Source organism: Sceloporus occidentalis, unplaced genomic scaffold (assembly GCF_023333645.1).
Source record: "Sceloporus occidentalis isolate IW3139 unplaced genomic scaffold, rSceOcc1.0.p SCAF_6, whole genome shotgun sequence".
Lineage (NCBI taxonomy): Eukaryota > Metazoa > Chordata > Lepidosauria > Squamata > Phrynosomatidae > Sceloporus > Sceloporus occidentalis.
The window spans coordinates 55631870-55653420 of record NW_028316986.1 but is presented as its reverse complement, the minus strand read 5'-3'; the positions used below and the strand labels follow the sequence as shown (position 1 = coordinate 55653420).

The 21551-nt window shown below is 40.0% G+C and overlaps 1 protein-coding gene across 1 annotated transcript in view; it reads left to right on the top strand.

Annotated features, from left to right (window-relative positions):
- Positions 1-21551, top strand: part of BIRC6 (baculoviral IAP repeat containing 6) — a 241574-nt gene that overhangs the window by 440 nt on the left and 219583 nt on the right. The window contains exons 2-5 of the mRNA XM_089529449.1: positions 10380-10561; positions 16940-17077; positions 19347-19540; positions 21438-21549. Coding sequence (XP_089385575.1) covers positions 10380-10561; positions 16940-17077; positions 19347-19540; positions 21438-21549 — 626 coding nt within the window. The remainder of the gene's footprint in view (positions 1-10379; positions 10562-16939; positions 17078-19346; positions 19541-21437; positions 21550-21551) is intronic.

Below are 21551 nucleotides of genomic sequence, written 5' to 3'. Positions count from 1 at the left end.
AACAAACTCCAACTCCCAGAATTCCATAGCAAGGAGTGAGACAAAGAGTTAAAGCGCTGCCAAACCGGTTTATTCCTCCAGTGTGGATTTAGATAGAATAATAATAAACACAGTATAGATTGCTCTTGTAGCACCTTTGAGGCTCACTGAAAGGAAGAAATTGGCAGCACAAGGTTTCCTAGACCTCAGTCTACTTCCTCAGGTGCGTTTGGTAGAGAGGCAGGTAGGCTCCAGCCTAGGAAAGCTCCCGCTGCTCACTTCTTCCTTCCGGTGAACCTCAAAAGGTGCTACAAGACCTTTCCCAAATACTGATTCTACAGATTAACGCGGCTGTATCTTTGGACTCGCATGGGGAGCTTTCCTGTGGGGAGCCGGTTTGTCCTGGTGGGGTTTGCGACGTTAGAGAACAGGGTTCAAGCCCCGGCTGGGCAAAGGACCCACTGAAGGACCTTCTTGGGCAAGAAGGCAGAGTGATGGAGTCTCCTTCCTTGGGGGTCTTTAAACAGGGATCGGATGGTCACCTGTTGGGGATGCCTTGATTGTGAGTTTCTGCATGGCAGAATGGGGTTGGATTGGGTGGCCCTTGGGGTCGCTTCCATTTCTGTGATTCTGAGTCATGCTCTCTCAGCCTCTCAGGGGAAGGCCATGGCAATCCCTTTCCCTTGAACAAATCTTGTCCAAGAAAACCCCATGACAGGTTCACCTCGGGGTCACCATGAGTTGGGAATGACTTGAAAGAGACACAAAATAGACAGGCGGCAGGGTTCGCACCCATTGGATTCCCTTGGACAGGCCACACTCTCTCAGCCTCTCAGGGGGAGTGTTGCTGAGAAGAACCCAAGATAGGGTCTCCATAAGCCAGAGACACGCAACAAACAATGCCTGGCGTGCCTCCCTCTTCCTCTGCCTCAGTGCCACAAATTCTCCCTCGTCCCATCATGGCTTCTGAGACAGGCGGCAGGAAGCTCCCAATATTGATGCACATCCAGGGATGCGTCTGCACTGTAGAAATGATGCACTTTGGTGCCACTTCAGGAAAGATGTATTTTGCCTTTTCTTCTCCTCTTTTCCTACCGTTGCTTAATTTGTTGCTGCTGTTGTGTGCCTTCGAGCCACTTCCAACTTACGACAAACCTATCAGGGTTTTCTTGGCAAGGTTTGTTCAGAGGAGGTTTTGCCTAGCAGGGAAAACCTCTCACTTCGGAGAAACCAAAGAAGGGCTCCTTTGGGCCTTTCTCCCTTCTTTATTGCTTTCTCTTTCCCCGCAGCCAGCGAACTGTTTGCTTCATTTTATTTATTTATTAATTATTTTATATCTTATTTTTTTATTTTCCTGATCGGCTTGATCTTTATTTGTCCATGTCCTCACCCTACTCCCAAGCGTGTATAGCATTACTTTCATAGCTGCACACGCAGAAAGGACCGAGGGTGTTGCTCCAAAAACTTTTACAAGTCCTTGTCTGCAGGTGTTCCTTAGTGGGAAGAAAGAGGGGGACAAAAAGAAGCAGAAAAGATCAGCTCTGACCCATGCTAGCTTACTTTAATTTTTTTTAAAAAAGTCTGTTATCCTCCAGCTCTTTGGCTTTGAATCCCATTTTGGGAGAAGGGTGGGATATAAATCCCTTAAATCAATAAAATTAAAATTTAAAAAACAGGTGTAGAGGAGAAAGAGAGTAGGACTTGCTTGTACCAAATGTCATTATGAGCAGTTCAAGCGACTTTTCTTGGGGGTAAGACTGCAGGATGTGCCCACACATGTGTTTTGCGGTATTTATGGCCCTTGGAAAGCTGAGAAAAGCCATGGCTTTCTACTCTGTAGACTTGGTTTTAGACAGCCATAGGTTTCTACTGTATATATTCGCGTCCCTCCACATTCGAGAATTTGACTTTTGCGGATTTGATTATTCATGGATTTTATTAATATGTTCTCTCTAGGAATATCTAGGCCCTCCATCACAACTCAATGGTCAACTTTAACCAAAAGTCACACTGAAGGACCTAGACTAGTCCTAGAGAGAACACTCCACTAGGCATTTATAGGTCCTTCAGTGCAATTCTATGATCAATGTCTGGCAGATGTTGACAGCACAGTTTTACCGGAGGACCTAGAGATTCCTAGAGAGATGTTCTCTCAGGTAAAAATGTAGTGTTTTTGTTATTTGTGATTTTTCCACATTCATGAAGGTCCTGTGCCCCTAACCCAAGCGGATGTGGACGGACGAGTATACATGGTTTTTGACAAGCCATAGCTTTCTACTATATATAGATGTTTTTTCATGAGCCATAGCTTTCTACTGTATATACATGGTTTTTGACAAGCCACACCTTTTTACTGTACATACAGTTTATAATGAGCCATAGCTTTTTACTATATAGACACAGTTTTTGACAAGCCTTAGCTTTCTGCTATACAGTTGGCTCTCCGTTTTCACAGGGGATCCGGTCTGCAAAAACAGAGGCATGCGTTTATTCAAGCCCCATAGGCTTGAGTGGAACGCACCTCTGTGCCTGCGGCAAGGGCGCTCACACCATTGCAAATAGCAGAGGTCGCCCCCTGCGTATTTTAAAGGGCGTGGATCTCAGATCTGTGCATTAGGAGGGGTGACAGTATATAGATGGTTTTTGACAAGCCATAGCTTCCCACTGTCTATATACGGTTTTTGACAAGCCATAGCTTCCCATTGTATATTCTGTACATCATTTTTGATGCCTGACGAATTGGGTTGTTGGGAAGGATGCACAATCTTTGTTTAGAGTGCACGCTGTTAACAAAACTGAAAGTGTTTCACAAGTTGCATTTTGAGTATTAACTTTGGTTAACATTTTCTGTTATGTTGTCTTCAGAAACATTAATTTGTGTTCCTTACAGCAGCCATAAGGCAAATCCTATCATGGGGCTTTCTTGGCAAGTTTCTTCAGAGGGGGTTTACCATTACTGTCCTCTGAGGCTGAGACTGTGGCTTGCCCAATGTCATCCAGTGGTTTCCATGGCCTAGTGGGGATTTCAACCCTTTGCCTCTAGTCGTAGTCCACCACTATGCCACAGTGGCTCAGGAAATATTAATAATCTGTTAAAAGCTATAGCATTGCAAAATTTGGACACTCTTCTGCCTCTGCTACATTAACTGATGCGGCTAAATCAAATTTAGAGGTAGATGCAAATTCCTGATCAGCCACATAATCTTGATGTCTAAGGAAAGTGTATGCACAGATATTTGAACTATCAGATCTCACACTGACCAGATCACCAGATCACAGGTTCTCTTACTCTCTTCTTCCTTGAACATTGCATGGCTTTGGCTGAGCAACCTGTGGCCCTCCAGATGTTATTAAGACTTCACCTCCCATCAGTGCAAGCAACATTGGCAGTAGTGAAAAATGATGGAGGCCGAAGTCCTTTAGTGTTAGAGCAAGTTGCTTCAGGCAGCAAATAACCATCTCGGGCCCAGAAACTGTACTATTCTAGCCCACTTTACTCACTGTATCTTTTGTTAAGAGAATTAGTGGCTCACTTTTAGAAACTATGTGACCTTACAGATTCTCTCCTAAAAACAATATGGCTTTGACACTGAATGGCAAAAGCAAATGGAGTGTGAAATTTGATGTTTTTCTAATCTTTGTTTTGTAACCAGAGATAACACTATCTTTCCCTATAAATGCATCTGGACTATCAATTTACCAAGCATTTGGAATGTACATTTAGAGGAGGATTGACAGAGACTAAAAAATAAACTGTAGGAAGAAATGGAACTAGTATAAAATAAACAAAACAAACCATACAGGGAAAAAAACACCTGGGATTTTCAAAACTAACTCTTGTGGCATTTCAAAAACTAACATTTACTATGGGTATATTTCAGCTTTGAGGATCTGTAATTTTTTAATTTTTGTTTTTGTTGCAGCCAGCATGGCTGTCTATCAAGCCATACTGATTGCAACAAAACCAACAAAAATTACTGGTAATTAATAATAAAAACCTAGTAGTTCCAGTTTTGATAAATTATCTTCTTTAAAATAATAAAATTATATCCTGCTTCTGTTATAACATGACCTTTATTAACATGGTTTAAAAAATTTTTTGGAAAAGGTAACTAACAGCCAAATAGATCAGAAGTAGTGAGAGCCTATGAAAGATATAGTGTTCAGTTAATATCTAAAGCAGTGGTTCCCAACCTGTGCTCCATGGAGCCCTTAGGGCTCCATTTGCATTTCCCAGGTGCTCTGTGGCCATTCCAGGAAAATGAAAGAAATAGATACTGAAATTGAAGAATAAGAAACAATAAGGTAACATGGCTCCTAAGTACCATTAACTTGTAAGACATAGGGTAGGCCTCTTAAGGGCCCTTGTCGTGATTCACATGTTCTTGGCAGTCAGTGCTCACTACACTTTAAAATATATTCTGTACTTCAGCACATCAAAATTGCCCTTTTATATGCTAAGGAATCCTGGGAATTATACTTTCTTGTGGCACCAGAGCTCTCTGTCAGAGAACCCTAAATGTCTCACAGAACTACAATTCCCAGAATTCCCTAGCATTGAGCCAGGGCACTTAGAGTGGTCTCAAACTGGATTTTTTCTGCCGTGTGTTTTGGACCTAAGATTGCATCCATTCTACAGAAATAGTCCATTTTGATACCACTTTAACTGCCATAGCTTAATGCTGTGGAATTCTGAGATTTGTAGTTTTGTGAGATATTTAGCCTTTTTTTTCAGAGAGCTAAAGTGCCTCAACAAACTACAGATCTCAGAATTCTGTACCATTGAGCTATGGCAGTTAAAGTGGTATGACACTGGATTATTTCTACAGTGCTGATGCAGCCTAAGTCATAAATGAAAAAGATGGTACCATTTAGATTTCATTATTTTGACTGTTCTCTCCTGCTATCTGATTCCATTCAGATGGACCTGACCTGGTAGGTGACACGATTGTACTGCTAGGGTGATTTTGCTGCCTTTCCCTTAGTTTCACTTGAGCTTCACATATATTCTAACTACTGAATAGTACAACCCAGCTTAATAATTGTTAACCCAAGTGTCACTGGGTATTTTAGATGAGCAGTTCTGCACCTGATACTACCAAGAGTCAAAAAGAAGAAGAAATTATGTGACTGGGGAACCTGGTACTTTAGAAAGCTTGACTTTTCCAAAATGTAACAGCTGTATGGTCTGACATCTCTTTAAAAGAAGCCTTTATACATAGTTGGGCTGGATTTAATTATTCTTTGCTTTATTCCAGCACAATTTTGTATTAATGCTCTCATTTATACAGTCACTCATATGTTAACGGTGTGGACTAAACCAGATGTGGGGAACCTCTGGCCATTCAGATGTTGTTGTCAGTGGATATAGTGATGTAAGTTGCAATTGAAAAACAAAAAGAGGACCACAGATTCGCTATCTTTGGTCTGTAGTATAGCTACAGGCATGTTAGCCTGATTCACATCAGTTTAAAGTCAAGTTCCCTGTTCTCTTCAGTGGTAACACAATTCAGTTGCCTTAAAGTAAAGAGAGTGTGATGGCTTCCTCAATTAATTTTGCTGTTGGCAGTGTAGACAAACCAGTGAGACACTGTCCTCCAGTTGCCACATGAATGAAATGCTGTCTCATGTGAGCTTAAATGTATTATGCCTGGGGACCTGCATTGAGTAAACAAAATCACTAGTATGGGACAGTAATAAAAGATGTACTTGAAGAGAAAGGAAGCCCTTCTGAGTTCTCTCTCTCTTGGTCCATTGCAGCAGTGGGCTAGTGTTCAGACACAGGTAAAACATATACCTATGACTGAGCTGTGCACCCTTTCCCTAATCACAGTGTACTGAATTTTTGTCTGCTTTTGGCAGTATGCTTTGATTTTGCAGAACCTCATCCTACATTTCTGTTGACTTAACAAATACGGATTTGTATGGCTGCACCATAATTTTTTTCCTTCATCTTTTTGGTCTGGTTTGGCCTTGTTGGAGATTGATAGTTGGACTTGGCATGAACCCTAACTCCCTGTTGATTATTCTTCTAGCGCAAGGTTGGGAGTTGTGTGGCTCCTGATGAAATGGATCTCCAAGCATTCCTTTCCATCAGCTGTGCTGTCTCTGGCTACTAGGTACAATAACATCTGGAGGGCTGCTTTCTAACTGTCCTATTTGGCCTAGGCTGTGACAGTTGTGCAAGTACAGTCTGAATTGCTAGCTGTAACTAGGAAACTCTTGATATTGCTTTTTAGAAAAGTGATATATGACATTTTATAATTATGACTCTTGACCAGTGAACTGTTGAATTGATTAATCAGTCATAGACAGAGAAGGCTGCTTTTCAGGCAAAGACAAAAGGGGCAGGATGTTCAGGGGCAGGCAGAGGAGGAAGAAGGGCCAGCAAGGGCTAGGGCCACTCCATCTCCACTGAAGAATGATGAGAAATATTGTTATAATGTTATAATGCTGGTGACCGAGTGCTGGGTAAAATCCTTGCCCTTCTCTTGAGCTTGGAGAAAGGGATGGGCATTTCCTTGACTTTTCACTGAGCTTTGGAAGTCCTGATCCTTGGATGCCAGAGACAGGATTTTGTCCCTCAAGGGCAGAATGCGGAGACTTGGCTTGCATCTTTGTGAGCATACTTTTGTGAAATATTCAGCCTTTTCTGGTAGAGGGCTCTGATGCCACTAAAAATCCCAAGATTCCATAGCATTGAGCCATGGAAGCTAAAGTGGTGTGAAACTGGATTATTTCTGCAGTGCAGATGCAGCTCTGATGAACTTAAATTCTGGTAGTGTAATTACCAATGAGCGCTATTAGAAGGAAGAGGTCATTAATATATAATATGTATACTCATGTATAAGGCTAGAAATTTTGTTCAAAAAATTGACCCCCAAAACTTGGGTCAGCTTTTCAGCAGGTCATTATGAATACTCATCCCCTCTCTGAGTATAGCCTTAGGCAATCCTAGGAGCACCTGAAAGAAACACTACCACCGCTACCCTGCCCCCTCTGCCACATCTCTGTTTCTGACCTTTTTGAATGCCTGGACATCAAAATTGTGGCAGCGGCAGTTCTTTGAGACCTCTCATAGGAACACCAAGAGGAATCGAGCTTTGAAGGATTTGAATTAAGATAGTTGTGTTTATTTGTCAGCTTTCTGGCAAAGTTATCATCTTAAAGTTAAAGTCTATAATCAAAGTTGCCATTTTCTTTGCTTTGCCTTTTCATCCTTTTTGACATCTGTGGGTTTTCTTAGCCTCGCATGGGTCCGGTCGCCTCCCACACACATAACACAGAAACAGTTTACTGTAGTTCCCTCCAGACAGCCTTTACGGTGAGCCCAAACAGTTATGCTTGCTGAAATTTTGTAAGTTCTTTGGAATCGTTTTCCTTTGCTCCCTCTTTTACATCATTAGGTTTTACCCTCAATTTATCCATGGGTCATAAAATCCATAATTTTGTCCCCAATACCTGACCTTGGCTTATACATGAGGTCAACTTATAGTTTATATATGGTATTTTACCTAGTATGGTAACATGCAACAAAACCCTCCAAAACCCCAGCCCTCAAATCTTTTTAATTAAAATAGCATGGTTTTACTGTCAAAATATAATGGTGTATATAATTATTCTTATGTTAATACCTTAAGACATATTTAAAATGATGACTAGCCATTTAGCAGCTGGTGTTTCTGTGGTTGTTTTAAAACTGTATTTATTGAAATATTTTTTTCAGTTGTTGCATTGAGTAGAACAGTGATAGGCTGCAAAAGTATGTATGAAGATGAGAATGCAGCTAGAGCTCAGTTGCATTAACATTAATTCAGTTGTGCTTCACATAGGATATACTCTCAGTATGGAAACTGAAGTAGCAGACTACTACATTCAGTTACGTGAAAAGGCAGAAGTTGACGACTTGTAGTTCAGATATGCTATTGTTAACATGTAGCTGTTAGACTTATAGGTGAAAACTTATAGGTGAAAATTACTACGTAATTTTAAAAAATAGATTTTATTTTTTTATGTTTTAAACTTTAAAAATTATTTAATTTTAAAAAATGGTTTCTTTATATTTTTTAATGTTTTTATATTGTTTTTAATTTGTATGGTTTTAAATTTGCCATGAGCCCCCTTGAGACCCTATACTGGGAGAAAGGCAGGATATAAATAAATAAAATAATAACAGTAATAACAGTAATTTAATAAGAAAGCATAGGTTCCACATACAAAATATTTTTTAGACTAGACTAGATGGGGTGGGATTCACCAATCTTGTATAAGTAATCTTCCATGAACAATAAAATGTTTTGAGGCTTTCCAAATGCAGTTCTACAGCTAGGATAAAACTTGATTGATACCGAGTCTTATCGCAGATTGAAGAACATACTGGTTAGATATTTGGTGGGCTGAAAAGCAAGTTGGAGAGTAGTTTAATGCTTAGTGTCTGTCTGTACCACTCAGTAACATTAGAAAATAGGGTATTCTTGAAATACAGAAAAGAAGCGTAACCTGGTGCACTAGCCGCCCTAAGCATTCCTTGCCATCAGCTGTGTTATCTCTGGCTGGTAGGAGTTGTAATGCAACATCTAGAAGGTGTTTTTCAGTGCAAGTATTTTCCAATGTATTGTTCTCAGTTTTCTGTAATGTATTTGAGAAATTGTGAAATGCAGTAGCAATGTTACTTAAGATTTGGAAGTACTGGAGTGTTTTAAAGAATAGGTGGAAAGCTAGCTGTGTGTCATCCTCATGATGCAAGCTTAGCAGAAAGCATTTGTGAACTAAAAACAAAGTATTATAAAGGCCTCATGGAATGTATATAAAAGTATACCTCAGTTAATGAAGTAGATGTGTTCTTGGGCATCGCTACTTCAACAGAAAATTTGGTACCAAAGGCAGAAATAACATGGAAAGAAGAGGGGAAGGTTCTGCCACCATTAAAAAAACAGTTAAATATGTTTCAGCAAACTTTTTATTAAATACTAAGAACATGTGAAATGAAACAACGAGGTCATATAAACATTTTGAGTCTTCTAGAGAACGTGCATTCTTCCTAAATGTATCAAGGGATTTTTTTTCTACTTTCACCAGCTTCCACTTTTCTTTTGATTTTGGTGTCCAAATTTATAGATTTTTTTTTCCATTCTGGGCATGGCTTATAATACATGTTTATCAGCTCACCCCTTTCTCTCTTGTTGTTCGCACATGCTTCGTGCAGGATTCTGGAGTTAACATGATAGCCTGTTCTAGGTTGGTACACATGTAGTAGTTACAGTGGGATTGGCTAGAGAAGAACCCCATTCTTTTTCATCTGAAGCTTTTTGCATTGTTTACTGAAGACACACAGCTGCAATCCAACACCAAAGGCTGTGTTTCTCCAGCCTCTTCCTCCATCCTCCCAGTGTCAGTGATGTTAAAACACAGTTGACTCTTCGTATCTATGGGGTTTCTATTCTGGACCCCCTCCCCCCGCATGGATAGCAAAATCTGTTGAACCTCACATCCTGTTGTTGTTATGGTGGTGCAGTGCACACATGGCCACTTTGTTGTGGTCGCATTCACGTGACACCATTGGGGGGAACGAGTTGGGGCCATCCATGGATGCGCCAATCCACGGATGGCAAGCCCATGGATGAAAAGGGCCAACTGTACTTCCAGTTGGACAGGGGCTAAGGAAGACTTTGTAAAAAGGAGCTTCTTTTTGCTAACTGAGGGAAGCCTGGATATATAGTCTGTTTACCCCCCCCCCCCCCCCCCCGCTATCTCCTTTTCCTTTTCTGCCATGATTAGATTGTAAGCCTGAGGGCAGGGAACTGTTTTGTTCAGGTTTTTTATTGTAAAGTGCTATGTACAGCGATTGCAGTATTTTAATAAATGATGACGATAATGATTATCATATTGTATTGCACAGAGTGGTGCTGACTGACAATTGTAGGTTTTTGGTGAATGTGTAAAACAAAGTTTGGTCATGGCTGTTCCAGAATAATCCATTGTCGAAAGATAAAGACCAAAGTATGAAATAATAACTAAGTGAAAAATGTTAGCTGCAACTTTAAATTTATGCCAAAATCATATATAATGGCAAATCTACTTCTCTAATTTTACTTTGTGTTCCATTAGAAGATGTGTCTGAAACTGTCAGAGTTTTGAGGTCATTTTGTCAAGTACCATAGGAGCTATGGTTGGAAAAAAGACATGACACAAGACCTTGAATTGGGGACAATGGAACATCTCTCCGTCTCTCTTGGTAAAACATAACCCATGCACTTGATTCCAGCGATGGCTTGGATAATTTGAAGTAGATTAATGATTTGAAGTTTTAAAAAGACATAGTGCTTATTTCCTTTCTCCAGGACTAATTGAGTGTGGTGAATATCAGTTTTAACATAGTTCTCTTTTTTAACTTTGTACAGCTAAACCAGGTGGACGAGTGAAATGTCAGTACATTTCTGCTGTGGATAAAGTCATCTTTGTGGATGATTATGCTGTTGGCTGTAGAAAAGATCTGAATGGCATCTTGTTGTTAGACACAGCTCTGCAAACACCTGTTTCTAAGCAAGATGATGTGGTTCAGCTAGAATTGCCAGTGACAGAGGTAAGCAATTTATGATATTCCTACTACTTCAGGATTTTTTTTCTGGGATTCCAATTGTGTGTGAATGTGTGACTAATGGAAAATGTTTTACATATGCTACAATACAACTGGAGTATTCCAGGTACAGTGCGCCCTTGGCTTATGCAAGAGATCTGTTCCGGAACCCCCCCCCCCCCCCAATAAGCCAAATACCGGGCATGCTCAAGCCCCATTCAAGTGAATGGGGCTTGTGCATGCGGCAATGTGCACGCGCTATGGGAGTATGCCCCATTCATCCGAATGGGACATGCCGCCCCGTGAGCTCCTGTGTGGCTTTGCACATATGCTCAAAGCCATGTATAATGCGGGTGCACTGTAATTGGTTTACATTTCATTAGGCGTTGCTATTAGTTCTAGAAGAAAGAAGGGTGTGATTGATCCTTATCTGCATATACAGTGTGACCTCAGTATCCGTGGGGGTATCCGTTCTGCTCTCCTCAGTGGATACCAAAATCCATGGGACTTCAAGTCCCGTTTTTCCCAATTGCGGCATATGCACATGGCCACACCACCATTAGAAAGAACAGGACTTCAGATGAAGTCCCGTTGTCCCTAATGGCGGCATGATGGCATGTATGCGCTGCTACTGGGGACAATGGGGCTGTCCCTAATGGTGGCGCAGCCATGTGCATGCACCACCATTAGGAACAATGGAGGCTTGCCGTCCATGGATGCTTAAATCTGCAGACGGCAAATCTGTGGATACCAAGGTCCCACTGTATTCATCATACTAATGCTATAGATCTGCAACTGCTTTTAAATGAGTTGTTATAATGTATTAGACATGGGCTTCCTCATGATACCATTGGTCCAGGATATGGTAGCATAGTGAAACTAGAAATATGGTATTTTTATTATAGTTATTGCACTTATAATGCCATTCTCTGTTGTTATATTGGTCTAAGTAATATGCTTGGCCTTTGTTTTTTGAAGTACAAAAATCCAAATGGGATGCGCTGCCCTGCATGCTCCCACACGGATTTGCACGTATGCTCAAAGTCGCGTATAGCACGCCCGCGTATAACGCGGGTGCACTGTAATTGGTTTACATTTCATTAGGAGTTGCTATTAGTTCTAGAAGAAAGAATGGTGTCGTTGCTCTTTATTTGCATATACAGTGGGACCTCAGTATCCGCAGAGGTATCCGTTCTCCTCCCTTCAGTGGATACCAAAATCCATGGGACTTCAAGTCCTGTTGTTCCGAATTGCGGCATATGCACATGGCCACACCACCATTAGAAAGAACAGGACTTCAGATGAAGTCCCGTTGTCCCTAATGGCGGCATGATGGCATGTATGCGCTGCTACTGGGGACAATGGGGCTGTCCCTAATGGTGGCGCAGCCATGTGCATGCACCACCATTAGGAACAATGGAGGCTTGCCGTCCATGGATGCTTAAATCTGCAGACGGCAAATCTGCGGATACCAAGGTCCCACTGTATTCATCATACTAATGCTATAGATCTGCAACTGCTTTTAAATGAGTTGTTATAATGTATTAGACATGGGCTTCCTCATGATACCATTGGTCCAGGATATGGTAGCATAGTGAAACTAGAAATATGGTATTTTTATTATAGTTATTGCACTTATAATGCCATTCTCTGTTGTTATATTGGTCTAAGTAATATGCTTGGCCTTTGTTTTTTGAAGTACAAAAATCCAAATGGGATGCGCTGCCCTGCATGCTCCCACACGGATTTGCACGTATGCTCAAAGTCGCGTATAGCACGCCCGCGTATAACGCGGGTGCACTGTAATTGGTTTACATTTCATTAGGAGTTGCTATTAGTTCTAGAAGAAAGAATGGTGTCGTTGCTCTTTATTTGCATATACAGTGGGACCTCAGTATCCGCAGAGGTATCCGTTCTCCTCCCTTCAGTGGATACCAAAATCCATGGGACTTCAAGTCCTGTTGTTCCGAATTGCGGCACATGCATGTGGCTACACCGCCGTTAGGAAGAACAGGACTTCAGATGAAGTCCTGTTGTCCCTAATGGTGGCATGGTGGCATGGTGGCATGCATGTGCTGCTGCTTGGGACAATGGGGGCTGTCCCTAATGGCAGCGCAGCCATGTGCATGCACCACCATTGGGAACAATGAAGGCTTGCCGTCCATGGATGCTTAAATGTGCAGATGGCAATGATTCCATTGGTCCAGAATATGGTAGCACAGTGAAGCTAGGAATATGGTATTTTTATTATAGTTACTGCACTTATAATGCCTTTTTCTGTTGTTATATTGGTCTAAGTCAGTGCTTCTCAATTATTTTCTGTCATGCCCCCTTAGGAAGAAGAAAACATTTCGCACCCCCCACGCGACTGTAAATAGTATCATTTGTCTATAAAATTGTTATAAGTACACCTCTGCATAACAGAGCCTCGCGCCCCCCCTGGGGGGCCCGCCCCACTATTTGAGAAGTACTGGTCTAAGTAGTGTCCTTGGCCTTTGTTTTTTGAAGTACAAAAAACCGTTTCGCTTCCCCCTCCCAAAAAATTGGAAACTCACATATATTCAAGCCCCATTGGCTTGAATGGCCATGCGCTCTTGAGTGCGTGCCATGTTAGCCAATGGGGCTCACCTCTCCGTGAATAATTGAGACCGTGGACTTCATGTCCACAAAAATGGAGGGGCAAGTGTAGTCAGTAATGAACAAATATTATTATTAGCTGAACAAAATGTGTCATACCAGCTTCTGTGTTCTTAGTTGGCATCTGCTTTTTTTTAAAAAATGTTTTACCTGGTCTAACTGGTTAATTCTGTCCTAAAGCACTTATACAGAGTTTACCACAAATTCAAATAAATAAACATTATTTCTTTCTTTTTTTTTAATTTTAATTTTTATTGATAAAACAGATGTATAATTACAAGCAGATAGCGTCATATACAATAACAACAAAAACAATAGACAAACACAGTATACAAAACCTAGTTACATATATACATTCTTATACATTCTTACTTAAATACGAATCTTAACGAGAGGAAAATCTAACTACCATAAACTTACCATACCTTTAACCTTCCACTATACTTCCTTTCCTAAACTTTCTTAAACTATCTTAACGTTCTTTCCACCTCATCCTTAACTATGACTATAACTATCCTCTACTAAGCCTACCTACTCTAACCTTCTACACATCCATTTACTTCTTCTCACCCCTACTTTCTTTAACTTTCTATTTCTTCTTTCCTCTTCGTTGTCTTTGCCTTAATTACATTCTACCATACGTACATTTACAGACGGACGTACCCACATTTAATAAAATGACTTCCTTACACCAGTATTAGTTCTATAATTGTTCGACATGTCTTTCTTCAGTTCCAGTGTTATGACAGACTCGATCCATATAACCTATTTAAATAAAGATACTATAATTGTTGTCGTATCAAAGCTTCTAAATTACAGTGTTTGCAGACAGAAAAATTGCTAGCTCCTAAAAAGGTCACATTTAAAAAATAATGACAGTACCCCATTTAGATTTCAAATATTCATAGAAATCCTTCCAAACTTCTTTGACTTTATCTATCGATTTATCTTTCAAACTTTGAGTCATCTTATCCATTTCCATCCCTTCATACAACTTAAAAATCCATTCTTCTAGTGTTGGGTTCTCTTGACTTTTCCAGTATTGTGCATAACAAATTCTTGCTGTAACAACCATATAATACAGCAATTTTTCCTCCTTACCCTTGATTTCTTCATCAAATATTCCTAACAAAAAACATTCTGGTTTGTGTTTGATTTCTTTGCCCATTATCAAATTAATTTGATCATTAATAATGTTCCAGTATTTTTTAGCAAATTTGCACGTCCACCAGCAGTGGAAAAGGGTCCCTACCTCCGTCTTACACTTCCAGCATTTATTGTTTGAGTTCTTAGACATTTTAGCCAATTTAACCGGGGTTAGATACCATCGAAAAAATATTTTGTAAAAATTTTCCCGTAAGTTCTGAGAGACCGTCAATTTGAAATTGTTCCTCCATGTTTTTTCCCATTGGTTGAGATTTATAGAGTGTCCGATATTAAAAAGTAATTTATAAACTTTCCCTATTACCTTTTCGTTGTTGCATAACAAACATTGAATTAATTCTGTCCTATCCCTTGGGGAGGCAAATCCGCAATCCTTATAGTCCACTATAAATCTCTCTTGTAATTGTTTGAATGTAAACCAATTTATGTTCCACCCTTCTGTAATCAGTTGTTCTTTTGGTTTTAAAGTCGGTCTAGATTTCTCTAAAATGATGATGTCACTATATCTAATCCATGTCCCCACCTTGATCATTTCTTTTCTATGGAAGGCCTCCTGTGGCGAAGTCCAATCAGGTATTCTTGGGATTGCCCGGGCTCTGTATCTGTTCCAAACTCTAATCAATGGCCCTCTAATACAGTGAGAACCAAAAGACTTATTTTGTTTATCCTTCCCATAAATTAGATACGCGTGCCATCCAAAAGACATCCCGTCTGCTTCTACATCTAATAGTGTCTCATTTTCTAATAGGATCCAATCCTTAATCCAAGTTAAGCAGCAAGCTTCATAATATAACTTTAGATTTGGTAAGTTTAGGCCCCCTCTTTCCTTTGCGTCTTGTAATAATTTAAACTTAATTCTTGGTTTACAACCCCTCCAAATGAATTGTGATAGATCTTTGTCACATTCTTTAAAGAATTTGTTTGGAATATTAATAGGCAAGGTTTGGAACAGATACAGAACCCTAGGCAGCACTGACATTTTTATAGTCGCAATTCTCCCCAGTAAAGATAACTGCAGTTTATTCCATTTGATCAAATCTTGTTTTATACCACTCCATAATTTTTTATAATTATTTTTGAATAATTCCACCGATTTGTTGGAGATTTGCAAACCTAGGTAATTAAATTTTTTAACTATTGGTATACCAGAAGAATTTTCTATTTTGACTTGTTCGTCTTTATTCAGATTTTTTGTCAAGATTCCTGATTTACCTTTGTTTAATTTGCAACCCGACACAACTCCAAAATTATCAAAAATTTCTACAATACTTTCAATATTTTCAACTGGGTTCCCACTGAACAAGATAATGTCATCCGCGAAGGCCCTAATCTTATAATTGTTTCTTTTCAATTTTAACCCCTCAACTTCTTTCGCTCCAATAATTTTTTTTATCAGAATTTCCATCACCATTATAAATAGAAGTGGGGGATAAAAGACATTATTTCTATGTTTCTCCTATTATCTTGTTCATTCCTAATGTTCAAATCACACTTGTTATTTTTCCATGTTAACTTTCTGTTTAGCAACTCAGTGTTTTTCTTGAATATCAGTGCTCTTCCTATGTAGATGAGTAATTATTGGCAATATAAAAGGCCAGGTAAACTTTTGGGAGTATTGGAATTTGTTTTCTCCTCTAGAGATTGCCCTTTGTGCCTCTCACTGGGTATTTCTCCTGATTGGTGACTGATGATGAATAACTGGAGGGCTAATTTCACCTCTGGGATTTCAGGTGCTTAGTGGTTTGATAATAATAAGAATTTACTCATGTTTGCATCACTAATAGACTTTCTTTTGTCTGAACTATCTTTTGAATTACTTATGATAAAGTTACAACAATTTAACAAGCCCTCAGTGTTGCTTTTTGTGGGTTTTTCGGGCTATGTGGCCATGTTCTAGAAGAGTTTCTTCATGACATTTTGCCAGCATCAGTGGCTGGCATCTTCAGAGAATGCTTTCCTGGAAAGGAGTTGGGTATATACTGTATATATATATATATATACTGTATGACCTGGGAAGGCAGAAGTGATTTGCATGTGTATTGTTCTGTTGCTAATGGCAGGCCTCGGGGTGGGAGGGTATGCAAAGGATGCTGGCGAAACGTCAGGAAGAAACTCTTCTGGAACATGGCCACAAAGCCCGAAAAGCCACAAAAAACTATGGATGCCAGCCATGAAAGCCTTCAACTTCACTTCAGTGTTGCTTTGCCACATAGCTTGCTTTTCCACAGATTTTACTTGTTCAGCAAGCCAGGAGAAAACATACATGATCAGAGTATCAGAATAATTTTTTTCATCTGGAACCTCAGTTGCCTCTCAATGGAAGTGGTTTATGCCTTAGTGGTAAATGTGAGGTGTAGAGTGTCACAAGCCTTTCCTATGTTAAATGTATGCCTTGATCCAGCATCCAGACAACCTTACAGTATTGTGCTTTTGAAAGGAGGGATTAGTGTCAAGATTCTTATGTCATTTTGGTTCATGAGATTCCTAGAGTGCCTCTTTGAGAAATGTTAAAAGCAAATATAATAATATTGAATCAGGGCTTCAGATTATTCAGATATTACTAATTTTGTCCACACATTTTAGGCTCAACAACTGTTATCAGCTTGCATAGAGAAAGTAGATGTCTCCAGCACAGAGGGCTATGATTTGTTTCTTGCACAATTGAAAGATGGCTTAAAAAATACCTCACATGAAACAGCAGCAAACCACAAAGTTGCAAAGGTAAGGTATCCTTTCCAATCTCTTTAATGCTTTATTCTCTTGGATGGTCTATTCTGTGTTGAATGTTTAAAGGTTTTTGGTTTTTTTACTGGCATTTATGCATAATCTAGCCTTGAACTAGTTAGTGACTGCCTTCAAGCTTTTATGTTTGTCTGTTTTATATCCTACTTTTGTGTTTTTCATTTTTAATTTGAGAACTACTTTGGAAAAGCAGTACTGTAATATTTTAAATAAAATAATCAGGCTTGAATAACATGAAATTCCATGTCATAATGTCATTATATAATGGCATGTAAGGTTCAGAATGCAAACAGATATTAGTATTTTTCTAACTTTCTATGTTTTTTTTATCACTTGAAGCCTCTGTGATTAGGCTATCCCGATAGTTTGCTGCTGCTTCCTCAGCTATGCACTGATAGTCTGAAAGGGGAAGTCTTGTGTATATTCCAAGCCACATCATACTGGAAATCTCAATGAGAGCGGATTCATTGTGTCTGCTGTTGAATGGTGAATCGTATATCTACCGTATATATTCGTGTATAAGTCGACCTCATGTAGAAGTTGAGGACAGTTTTGGGGCCAAAATCATGGCTTTTGATATGAGCCATGGATAAGTCGAGGGTTAAACACTGGGACACGTTACAAAAGATCTAAAGGGGAAAACAAAGCACCACTTCTCTTCCTCTGGACCTCTGCCAAGGGTCACAGTCTTGGCATGGAAATTGGGGGGGAAACCTCAACGTGCGTGCGCGCACACACACATTCTCTCTCTCTCTCTCTCTCTCTCTCTCTCTCTCTCTCTCTTCCTTCCCTTTAACACCAGCATTTCCAAGGCTCATGGCTTGCAAAACGGAGTACAAACCTCTCTCGCTTTCTCATTTCCCTTCATCACCAACATTTTCAAGGCTCATGGCTTGCAAAACAGGGTACAAACCTTTCTCTCTCTCTCTCTCTCTCTCTCTCTCTCTCTCTTCCTTCCCCTCCCCCTCAGCATTTCCCACGCTCATGGCTTGCAAAACGGGGTACAAGCCTGGGCATAATGTCTCTCTCCCTAGTCTCAGCAGCTGTTTCTTAGCTCTGGCTAAGAAGGAAAACTGAGGGATACCAGAGAGAGAGAGAGAGAGAGAGAGAGAGATATTGGAGAGTGCGTGGGGACTCAAACAGGGAGCTCTTTAAAAATCTCTGGCTACAAAGAAAGGGTCAGCACTTCTTTTAGGAGCTTTATAAGCAATGTTAACTTATTGCCCCCATATATAAGTTGACCCTTGGGGGCAAATTTCTTGACTTATAGTCGAGTGTGTACGGTACTTGAGATTGCCAGAAAGATTCAGTCTTCAGTCTTTCCAGAATCATTTACTTTCTAGTCAGTTATTAAATTATTGTTTCTGTTTAAAGTTGATCTTGAACATTCAGGCTTTATATTCAGAAAATATAAAAGAAAAAAGGCCTCTTAAGGGAGTTTGTGAAAGTCCTGTTTTCTAATAACTTCTTACTAAACACAGATAGCTTAGCAACTGCTGTGTTGAATCACTTGTGTATGTTTGGCTGAGCTTGGAAATTAATCCTTTCAGATTCCATGTTAAAAAAAATTACTCTCAATTATTGAGTGAAATTGGCTCAGTTCCAAGGTTGCTTTTTGAGTTTCCACAGATTACAAAGCAAGAGTCATAGGTATTGCCCTAAAGAAGGGCTAGAAATAATGGCTTGAACTGAGAAGACCACAAGTAGAGTTCTGTTTATACAGACAGAGCTTCCACGTTTCCCTTTTTGCTACAGTCCCTTGTACAGTATCTGCAAAAGGTGGCTCAAGCTCGGGGAACTCTTCAGAACATCATGTGGGGTGTGTGTGAGAGAATGAATCTGAAAATCAGGAGAGTCTCTCTGTCAGTGTAAAATCTGTATCAGTTTTAACCATTTTCCAAAAGTTTTTCTGTTTCCACATATCGTTTCTGATTTGTCATGGTATCAAAAGTTTCATGGGAACTGATTAACTACAGTAGGTAATGGTTCTCTTCCCCCCCCCCCCCAATGTAATTGTTTCTGCTTGTAGGTATTACACAGGCAAGGTCTGAGGACTACCATGCAGAGCGGTTACATTTGTACAGTATGGCATAATTAATACTTAAAGTATCTTGTGATTAGTGTAGCTTCCTGTAGAAGAAATAAAAGCAGATCCATATTTGTTGTGCATGAGATAAACTTCTCTTACATGACTCCAATGTTCTATAATTATTTTGAGATTAAAAAGTATGCTTTTTCCCTCTTCTAGTGGGCCACAGTCACGTTCCATCTCCCCCATCATGTATTGAAGTCTGTTGCCAGTGCCATTGTAAATGAACTCAAGAAGATAAATCAAAACATTGCTGCCTTACCTGTAGCTTCATCTGTAATGGATAGATTATCTTACCTCTTACCTAGTGCACGACCTGAGCTTGGTGTTGGGCCTGGCCGATCAGTGGATAGGTATGGAGAAAAAAATAATTGACTTTTTAAAAAGTTGTTTTGCAGTCTGTGTCTGTATGCGTGTGTGTTATCATTCTTAATCTGAACATACTTGGAAGGAGTCTGAATTGAAGAAGCAATGCAAGATGTAAGTGTTTAACAGTCTTAAAATGTTAGTTATAGTCTAATGTTTCTAGATAGTTTTGGAGAGAATACATGAATCGTCAAGAGAAGAATTGAAATGGTTGATGGGAGCATAGATTTCTGAAAACTACAGCTTGGGTATGTGTACTCACCCACTGTACAGTTGTTTGTGAATGGGAATTGCATGAGTAATGGTAGTCCTGAACAACCTGTAACTCACAAGGTCAAATACAGATAACAGCAATCTCCTGGGATTCTCAGATGTCTGATAAGCAGATGTCTGTAGTTCTCTTTCTCTTCCATGGCTAGTGAGTTGCATTTGGCATGGTAAGTTGGAGTTGTTAGCTTACAGTTGTAAACTGCTTAGAAACTTCTCAGTATGGTATGAACCAGTATATAAATGAAGCTGCTATTGCTGAGCTGGAGTTTTGCAGAGAGACTTTCTTTACATTAGGAATAGGCAACAGTACTGGATGTGGAGGCCAGTTTTTACACCCACACTTTATCTCATTTTTGGCTGAAAATTGTACTTAGAAGTGGCTGAAAGTCTATTTCCTGTTTTGCCTTTAGGGGGTCTAACCAATTTTTGGCCAGTTTGAAAAGTTGGAGGAAATGTTTATTAGAAAATGGCTGTTTCAGGAGCAGCTAATTATAGTTTGGGTATGTTTATAACCTGGGGGGGAATGGAAGGGCAGGGGCCCGGTGTGGCTCCATATAACAGAACTGGGATTCCATGTAGTCCATAGATTGCACTTTCTCCACTACTGATTTATTAATTAAAGATTGTAAGCCTGTGGGCAGGGAACTGTCTGTTATCCCCTCTATTGTAAACCGCTCGGATTCCCAGTGATTGGGCGGTATATAAATAAAACCTATTATTATTATTATTATTATTATTACATTCCTGATAGAGAAAATGATTAGAGGTGCTACGTAGCAGAAGTCAATGAACATGAAAAATACAGATTGTTGTGTTCTTTTATTTTTGTCCTGCAAGACAGTCAGGTGGGTTGTGGCTGGAATGGGTGGAAGGTACATATCTTGAAAAGCACAGTCAATATGATTGACTGTGCTTTTCAAGTTATGTACTTTCAATTAGATCTGAGGGCAATAGGTGTTTGGGGGACAGTGCTGTTACTGAAAAGTTTTTGTTCATGAAAAGGTTGGATGTTCCGTGTAACAGGATGGGTGGGAGAAGCCCTCTTAAGGCATAGAATCATAGGGTTGGAAGAGACTACAGGGGCCATCCAGCCCTACCCCATGCCATACAGGAATTCTCAACCAAAACTCTCCCAACAGGTGGCCACCCAGCCTCTGTTTAATTCAAAATTCAACATGAAGAGCGGAGAGGGATGTACTCTCCAGCCCTGTCTCCCTCACCCAACCTTCCAGGGTTGACACTGGAAATGTTACATCAGAGCTCTATCCATGTTTGAGTGAATGCAGATAAGTAACTACCATAATCAGGGTGGTACCAAGAGTCCCAATCATATGGAGCACTGCAGCTGCATTTGGCTCAGTGTGGGTAGTTGTTATTGCATATCTCCTGCAACGACACATTTTTTAGAGATGCACTTTTTGCATTTTCCCATTTGTGTAGAATTTTGCATGCTTGGAGGAGATATAGATGATTATGTTAGCAAGCTCTGTGAGCAAAGTGCAGCTAAGGAATGCTTTTGTTTTTTGTGTTGGAGGATGATATTCAGGAGGGGTTATAGCAATTAGGCACCACTTGCAATCTTCTAAAGTTGTTTTTCCTTTCTCCCCTTTAAAGGTCTTTAATGTATAGTGAGGCTAACAGACGGGAAACATTCACTTCATGGCCTCATGTAGGTTACAGGTGGGCACAACCAGATCCCATGGCTCAAGCTGGATTCTATCATCAGGT